General features: G+C 36.3%; 1 protein-coding gene across 1 annotated transcript in view; it reads left to right on the top strand.

The window, feature by feature from the left end:
- Positions 1-4745, top strand: part of SAMD8 (sterile alpha motif domain containing 8) — a 56982-nt gene extending 52237 nt beyond the window's left edge. The window contains exon 6 of the mRNA XM_027530490.1: positions 150-4745. Coding sequence (XP_027386291.1) covers positions 150-454 — 305 coding nt within the window. The 3' untranslated portion in view covers positions 455-4745. The remainder of the gene's footprint in view (positions 1-149) is intronic.
- Positions 4746-9463: the final 4718 nt, after the last annotated feature.

Raw genomic sequence — 9463 nt, forward strand, 5'->3', positions numbered from 1 at the left:
TGACTGGCTGGCTATACAGGAGGCTGTGGGAAGGGTGTTAAATTCTATGAAGAATGGGAAAAACAGATCTAGGAAACGCATGACGGAGAAACATTGGAAGAAATGTTGGAAGAAATGATTTTAAAATGATCTTTCTGTCCTTTTCTCAGATACACCAAGAAGCTGGAATTTCTTGCACACTTTATCCTGGGTTCTCAACCTCTTTGGAATCTTCTTCATTTTGGCTGCCCATGAACATTATTCCATTGATGTGTTTATTGCCTTTTATATCACAACGAGACTCTTTTTGTACTACCATACTCTAGCCAATACGAGAGCATATCAGCAGAGTAGGAGAGCAAGAATTTGGTTTCCTATGTTTTCTTTTTTTGAGTGCAATGTTAATGGTACAGTCCCAAATGAATATTGCTGGCCATTTTCAAAACCAGCAATAATGAAAAGACTAATTGGATGAAGACTATCTTTGTAATGGGCTCATGACTAAAGATGCAGTCATTGTTGAAAGTAACTTTGTGTTCTCCCCCAGGTTGTTCCTGAATGGTTTTTTGCCTATATGTTGACAAAGTTCTCTGTCCTGAGCAAGGCTGTGACCATAGCAAGCCAACAAGAACAATCAAGAGTCCTTACCTGTCTGTCAACAGAAGTTTAAGTAGATGTTTTCTGCCCCTTCTCTTTAGGCAGACTTAATATTATGATTGAAGTCAGGCTCTTAGCTTTACGTTTTGACTATTTGCCTATTGAACTTAAGCTAATCAACTTAAAGCAGTTTGCTGGTTGAAAGATGTAAAAAGAAAAAAAAAAAATTCCCCAGTAGGACTCTAGGCAAGAAATATTGAGAAGAATACTAATAATTTGTTAGGTTCCTTATTTTCTTCAGAGGAAAAACCCCTACCCAATGAGCAGTACTTGTTCTTTGAACGAATCTCTGTGTCTTTCTAAAAAAAAAATGCAACTCTGGTAAGTGATCCATTTTACTGACAAATTAATTTTTGCCTTCTGAACTGTCTGTAAGAAAAGTATACTGAAGATACCAGGATCCTTGAAACGAGAATGAAAGAGGCCGTATATAAGATGACAAAGTACAAATATAATGCTGGCATTTTTTTCACCAAAATTAACAAAAGATTTAGTTCTGTTTTTGTTCTAAGGGTTTAGTATGATCATCAGTAAGTATTCATGAGGGAAAAAATGTCTGCATCCATAAAAATAAAATTGGCTTAATTTTAGTGATGAAAGTCCCTGGAATAACTGTGCTGTGACTGTTAGCCGGATAGATGACAGGCCAATTTTATGCTTTTTAATGATGTTATTTAATGAGCAAAATGAGAGTTTTTATCAGATGTTAGATAAAGTTCTTATGTCCTTAAATGGGGATGTTTGCATGCAAATTTTTGTCTGAAATTTATAACAGGTTGCAGGCATAATATAACTATTTGGTTTTTGAAATTTCTCATCTTGACCATCAGACAGCCTCAGACATATTTGGATATGAAAAGGTTTTGTTGTTTTTTATTTTTAAATACAATTGTGTACATACATTCTTTCTATTTAGCTTTAATTTGGCAGTCAGGAGTAATATAACTTAGTTGCTGTTTACAACACTAGAAATTTAGTACCTTAAGTAATTTGACCTCTGTGATAACCTCTGTCACTTTAACTTTTAATGATTTTGTACAGTAGTTCTGATAGTAGGATGGTTGTAGAATTAGAAGTTGAACCCCAACTCATGAGCTTAGCCACTTGGAATATTAATTGTGTAGTTTTGCATTCAGTTTTAAAACAAGGAGTTAGAAAAGGTGCTGGCATATTGAGGTCTAAAATTAGGCCACTTAGCAGAAACATGCTGTTTATATAGTGAAATATTTTATTTTTGCACTTTGAGTCATACTCCCACCCCCTGTAAGTTACAAAGGAGCCTGAGTGGATTGGGCGGGAAACAGATATAATGCAAGCAAGTTTCAGCTAGTGCTGAGTGACCCCAGTTTGGGTATTCTCTGAATATTGTTTTTTTATTTTTCACTTGAGAAAATGTCATGAGATAATTTAGTTTTATTATGCTTTTAAATCTCATACTTTAGAATCTGATAATACCTTAAATTGTTGATTCTGTTACATTCTGGGGATGAAAATGTCAACATTTCATCCAAGGAAAGTGCATTATCATGAAAGTTGAAGGATGTTTCCTATGCAGAGTAGTTTGACCCTTGAATTCAAAAGATACATAACATCCACTTTTTCCAAATGACAGAAGAAGCCTGAATTTAGCTAGGAAGGGACTGATTTTGGTTTTTGGAAAAATGTTTGGAAAAAATCCGTGGCACCATTAATTCAAGAATGTTGAATAACTACTTAATGGTAAATTTCCTAACAGCAGTCTTCTTTCCTTCATATGGATTTTATTCTAGAACAAAATAGGAAAAAAAAAATTACAACTAACTTTGCAGAGCTATTGATACTGAGAGTGCCTAACAGCAGACTGCAATGAGGAGTATAAAATAACTTCCCAACCTTCCTTTTACCATATCCATTTTGAGGAAAAGGTAAGCTAGATTTATAATTTATTGTTATAACTATTACAAGGCAGTGTTTACATACATTAATCATCTCCAGGTCTCTTCCTTGGAAAACTTTGAGACAACATTTTTTTCCATTTCTTTTTTTAATATAAAACTTATATTTTTGTTACTTATTGTTTTGTCTGGAAATTTCCAGATTTTGTCTTTGTATCTTTTTTTCTTGTAACAATTTTGTTAAAACCATAATGAAAGTAGAATTTACATTTTGACTGTGACTGTGGCTAGGTAGAGAAACTGCATGCCTTAGATCTACAGATTTTTCACCTTGTATGCGGTTTCAAACATGTAAGAGGTTTACCTCATTAAACACTGAGACTTCGGTATAGAGGGAACCAAGGCAATTTTTTGTTCAGGGATGCAAACTGGAGGTTATACTGAAAGTCTTCCATGCAATTTCTGTCTTCTTAGGGGCAGCATTACCTTCTTTTCTTTTTTTAAAATTCCTTGCAGGACAGTGTTACTGAAGGTTAGTTGAAGTTTGTAGAGAATATCAGGTTTAGAAGAAGGCAAGTTTGCTATTATCACCACATAATTTGGGAGAAACCTTTTTTGGCTGTGCTGCAGAATTTTCAACATGCCTGTCTTCTCCATAATCCTCTGTAGCCAGAATTGCTTAGGTAAAAATACACTTTCCATATGCTAGGTCTGTTTATTAGTATCACTTTAAATCAGAATGTAGTGAACTCGGCCACAGAGCCAATCAGTTAAAGGAGTGTGGACTGTTCACAGAACTCCACGCTAGAGACCTGCTGATGATGTAACTCTGGCACTGCAAGTGGCATTCTTCCCTACCCTGTACCTGCTTAAAATTCTTACTTAATAAGGACAGAGGTGCCAAATCCTTTTATAGCTAATATGAGACCCTATGTTTTGAGGACACCTGTTTGGAAAGTGTTATTTATATATTCAAAGTGATATTCATAACACTAACCTGCTTTGACTGTATTCCGTAAAAAAGCAATTTCATTGTCAGTTTCATAGTAAACTTTTTTTAGAGGATTCTTGTTCCATAATGTTTTAGAACATTAACCATATTCTTGTTTTAAACTCTTTAATAAATTTAATTCTTTGATTGTCTTCTTGTAGACTTAAATTATCCCTTACTAAAAGTAATTATAGTAACAATCATTTGCCAGTTCTTTGCAGGCATTTGAGATAGGCTAACTCTTTTATAGAATAGTCCCATGGCTTTCTTAAACAGTATTGGTTTCATTTAGAGAGTTTCAGAGCCAACAAAGCATGTCAACTGTAATGCCGTCTTTACTTGGCTGTGACAGTTTGCATTTGTGAAATGTTTAATCTGAATTACCCTGTACTGCTGTAGAGGAAATTGTTAGTAACATCAAAAGTCAGACTGTTGCTACAAGTGACCAGTGAGAAAGGAAAGAGGTTGAGGGATTTTTCCTTCTCTTTTAATAGCTTTGAATGACTGAAATTACTATGGAAATAGGTTTTGGTGCCCCTCTCACTTATTCCTCACCCCCAGCAAAGACCACCAACTTCAAGTAACTAAAATGTGGCCTATTATTTTGCATTAAGTTGAATTAAAACATCTGTGCAATCTATAAGCCATAATTCAGCTTCCCCCAAAGTTAATTTTTTAGACTATGGTTCTACCTTATATTAGCCAAGGACTTTTTCTCTGTGTACTCCATGTTTATGCATAAAGAAGTTTTGTACCTAATATGGAAGGAGAGGGAGTACTATGTTAATTTTGCTGTTATTTCAGCTCTGTTTCAATCTGAACTACTAGGTTGTCTGAACTAGTGAAGCATTGTTACCGGTTAGTAATACCATCTTTAAAATGTTCAATTTTAATAATTTTTTATTCAAAGAATCTATGACTTGTTAGGACAATTGAAGTATTTCTGATATGAAACAAAAGAAGTGGAGACTGGTACTTAATGGGGGAAGCAAAATTAGCTTGGGCTAAGATGGGCATGTTTTGTTCTATGAATTCTACCTAAATGTCACCCAATGTGCAGAGAAACTAGTATTACTTGAAGATGTGAAAGTTCCTGTGGTAGCCATACCTTGAAGCACAGTATTGTATATAAGTAAATATCTCAATTCTAAATTAAATCCAGATTTAACTAATATATATTATTTTATATCTTTGTTGTATTAAAATGTTTAAAAACACTAAAAATAAAACATTTGAAAATTGGATTGTAGTCTCTTCTTTAAATGTCTTTGCATTATTAATGCAGCTGCTTTATGTTTTATAAAGTGAATTTTTTGTTTTTGCAAATGATTGGGTCCTGCAACTTTAAATACTAATGTATTGTCTAGTCCCTGGCATGCACTACTTCTTAGTTGTCTATTAGATAATCTAAGCCATTTGCCCTTTCTCCTTTCTTTTCCGCAAACTAGGGAAAGAAAAGTGATATTACTGATGGTTTAAGAATAATTGTAGATTAAGTTGAGAAGGAGGAAAGGGAAGCAAACAGCTGTTTCTTCCTGGGCACATTAAAGTTTGTGTTTGTCGGTTTAGGGTTTATTTTAATTGTAGATTTTATAGGAAGGTACCATCATCTTGTTGGATCAGCTTTGGAGATAATGATAAATAGGAAAAGAAGAGAAAATAGTTGTTAGGGGTAGCTCAGCAACTCAGAGCCGTGGAAACACCAAACAAATGAGCTGCCCACTGCTGTTGCTGGTGTAATGTGAATGTAGGATATAATATACTTTGTATCCAAAATGGTCTGTCTGGTGCCGATGCACCTAACCTATTGAAATGCTGAACTGCCCAGCATTAAGTGGTGTGTGAGCCAACTCTGGGAATACTAAGTATTGTCAGAAGACCATGTGAGTTTATTAATTCATGACTGAATTTGTCTTCATGATCGCTACTAATTGTAGCCTCTCTGATGCTGGCACCAGCTTGTATCTTGGGGACTCTGGAAAAGAATTGTCCAAAACAGACTGAGAGGCAGCTTGGTAGAATGGAAGATGTGGTGGATTTAGACTCTGAGGACCTAGGTATGGGTTGAAGCTCTGCTGCAGATTAAATTGGGCCTTTTCTTCCAGCTTCACTTAACCTTATGTGTAAAATGTAGGGGGACGTGCCTACCTCATAGGCTGTGTTAAGAGCCACATTATGAAAGTATTAAAGCCTTTATGACTCAGTACCTGGTATATCATACTGAACTATTACTTGAATTTAGGTCAGTAACACAGGGCCTGTACTCTAGGGAGTTAATAATCTTAGGTTAGGATGACCTAAAAATGGAACTAACAACATTCATTGGCAGAATAGAGCAGTAGTTTTAAAACTGTCTGGGTGAACATCTCGGGTACTGGAAGGGAGTTGAAGCCTGTACCATTTTCATCCAGAGTTGGTGTTTTACATATATGGCTTTCCTAGTTGGCTTTCCCTTGAAAAAAGGGTTGAGAATAAGGGAAGTAAATGTTTGGAAACCACTGAGGCAGACGAGTTTACTGTCTTCATTTAATAGTAGCTTGAAAGAGGAAGGGCTCACTGGGCACTGAGGATCCAAGAAAAAATCACTAAACCTGTGAACTGAACTGAACCCTCCTTGAAGGATAAATCCACTAGGTGTGATAAAAGGTTTAGAGGGCTCTAACTGTGATGCAAAAAATTGGATTTATTTGAGAATAAGTTTGGAAATTATTGACAGGGTATATGATTTTATTTTAAATGGAAGCATTAGGAATGCCTGTTGCCAGGGTCTAAATTGTTTGGACAGGTATGAATAATTCTTTGAAGCAGGAGTTGGTAAAGAGCAGAAGTATAAGTCTAAAAGAGAGAGGAAGGATGATGGAAAGTACACAGAAGATCACTGGAGACAAAAGGCCAGAGGGACCCCAAGGTAGGTCGGGGAACCAGGACTGGGCATAGCTTGTAGGAGGCCTTTGTACCCAGTCAGGGAAGATCAAGACACCAAACAAATGAGCTGCCCGCTGCTGTGGCTGGTGTAATGTGAATGTAGGATATGATATACCTAGTATCCAAAATGGTCTGTCTTGTGCCGATGCACCTAACCTATTGAAATGCTGAACTGCCCGGCATTAAGTGGTGTGGGAGCCAACTCTGGAAACTTGAGGATGGTGCTGTCATAAGAGAATGCCTCAGAGGAGCTCAGTGATCACCCTCAGCTGTAACTTAGAAATAAGACCAGATGATAGTTGAAAGGCCTCTGCTGGAGTAGCATGATATTTAAATGCTAATATGTACTCAGTTCACAGGGCTCCCCAAGAGAGCCAGAGATACAAAACCACCTTGACCTACCTGTTCATATTTCAATTGTAAGAGCCTTGTATCCCAATCTAAAGAGAATACTTGTACCTAGTTTTTTTTTAGTTGGAGTATCAGTTCAGTTCAGTCACTCAGTCACATCCAACTCTTTGCAACCCCATGAATCGCAGCACACCAGGCCTCCCTGTCCATCACCAACTCCCAGAGTTCACTCAAACTCATGTGCATTGAGTCGGTGATGCCATCCAGCCATCTCATCCTCTGTCGTCCCCTTCTCCTCCTGCCCCCAATCCCTCCCAGCATCAGAGTCTTTTCCAATGAGTCAGCTCTTCGTATGAGGTGGCCAAAATATTGGAGTTTCAGCTTTAGCATCAGTCCTTCCAATGAACATCTAAGACTGATCTCCTTTAGGATGGACTGGTTGGGTCTCCTTGCAGTCCAAGGGACTCTCAAGAATCTTCTCCAACACCACAGTTCAAAAGCATCAATTCATTGGTGCTCAGCTTTCTTCACAGTCCAACTCTCACATCCATACATGACCACTGGAAAAACCATAGCCTTAACTAGACGGACCTTTGTTGGCAAACTAATGTCTCTGCTTTTGAATATCCTATCTAGGTTGGTCATAACTTTCCTTCCAAGGAGTAAGCATCTTTTAATTTCATGGTTGCAATCACCATCTGCAGTGATTTTGGAGCCCCAAAAAATAAAGTCTGACACTGTTTCCACTGTTTCCCCATCTATTTCCCATGAAGTGATAGGACCAGATGCCATGATCTTGGTTTTCTGAATGTTGAGCTTTAAGCCAACTTTTTCACTCTCCTCTTTCACTTTCATCAAGAGGCTTTTTAGTTCCTCTTTACTTTCTTCACTTTCTGCCATAAGAGTGGTGTCATCTGCATAATTATATTTCTCCCAGCAATCTTGCAGGATTATATGGTAGTTCTATTTTTTGTTTTTTAAGGAACCTCCATACTGTTCTTCATAGTGGCTATACCAATTTACATTCCCACCAACAGTGTAGAAGGGTTTCCTTTTGTCCACATCTTCAGCATTTATTATTTGTGGACTTTCTGATGATAGCCATTCTGAACAGTGCAAGGTGGTACCTCATTGAAGCTTTGATTTGCATTTCTCTGATAACTAGTGATGTTGAGCATCTTTGCATGTGTTTTTTGGCCATCTGTATGTCTTTGGAGAAAATCCTATTTATTTCTTCCGCTTATTTCTTTATTGGGTTGTTTGTGTTTTTGCCATCAAGCTGCATGAGCTGTTTATATATTTTGGAGATTAAATCCTTGTTGGTCACTTGGTTTGCAGATATTTTCTCCCATTCTGTGGGTTGTCTTTTCATTTTGTTTATGGTTTCCTTTGCTGTGCAAAAGATTTTTAAGTTTAATTAGGACCTATTTGATCATTTTTATTTTCATTACTCCAGGAGATGAATCCAAAAAGATATTGTTGCAATTTATTTTATTTATTTATTTTAAGTACCAAGGATCTTTATTCTTAGGTCTGATATTTAATCTGTGGCTAAAGATAATATGTCACTATTTAGAGAATAAAAGGTCCCATTATTTTCATTCAGGTCTTCAACACACCTTATTCTCATACAAGATAAGGGTTGGTAGGGGATTAAGGAGGTACACAGAGGATAAAAAGCAAAAGGGAACAAACACTTTTACAAGCATATCGTTCCAGTTACCGTGAAGGTTACATTTCAGGTTAATTTACAAAAGTAGTGACACAACCATGATTTCAGTGAAAATCAACACATTATACCTTTTAAAAAACCAATTCAGAAATACTAAGGCAAGCATGCAAAATTCAAAGTATAAAAAAATGCAAGGGCTGGCTGCCCAAACAGGTATTTCCCTCAGAAAGAGGGATTTGAAAATGCTGCACAGAACCAAAGGAATTAGAAGCTGAATTAGCAGACCCATTTCCTCAGTTTATATATGAGGCAAGGGGGCAGACTGGTAAAGCTTACTCAGCCAGATTAAGAATGTATAGACATCTAATTCCTGGTGCTATTTGCAACTACACATATCTAAAATACAAGGAGATAAATATCCAGAATACATCAAACCCACTGATTTAAAGAAAACATTTCAAGGGAGGGGGTGAAGTTATTATAGCATAGCAGCACATTACACATATTTAAGAGATTAAATGGAAAGAAATGATCTCTTATTTTAATGCTCAGTTTTGATCAACACAAGTTTCCAGCCAACTTTCTGATGTAGAGCAAAACAAGTATATTCTTCAGTTTTCTTCTACATTTTTTGGGGCCTATCTTTCAAAACTGAGCACCAGGTATTTTTAATGTAAGTAATGGGATGTTATATGTACATTCTAATTACACATTTTAGGAATAAACAAAATGCGTATTTCAGTAATTCATAGTGTATTTATAAAACTGACCCACACCATTGCCAAAATAAAACACTACTGAACTTTTGTATTTTTGCCGAATGGTACCTCAATTCCCTTTCTGTGTAAACAAGCTGCAAAATTATTTTTAAATTACAGTATAATAAGGAAATGGTAGAATGGTGACAACTTTATTAACATGCAAATCTTTCTGGAAGATTAAATCACAGATTCTGTCCTATATTTTGTTAAAGTATTGGACATATGGCTATAAGGTGTTGGATGGGAAAATGAA

The sequence above is a fragment of the Bos indicus x Bos taurus genome, chromosome 28 (genome assembly GCF_003369695.1).
Source record: "Bos indicus x Bos taurus breed Angus x Brahman F1 hybrid chromosome 28, Bos_hybrid_MaternalHap_v2.0, whole genome shotgun sequence".
In the NCBI taxonomy this organism is placed as follows: domain Eukaryota; kingdom Metazoa; phylum Chordata; class Mammalia; order Artiodactyla; family Bovidae; genus Bos; species Bos indicus x Bos taurus.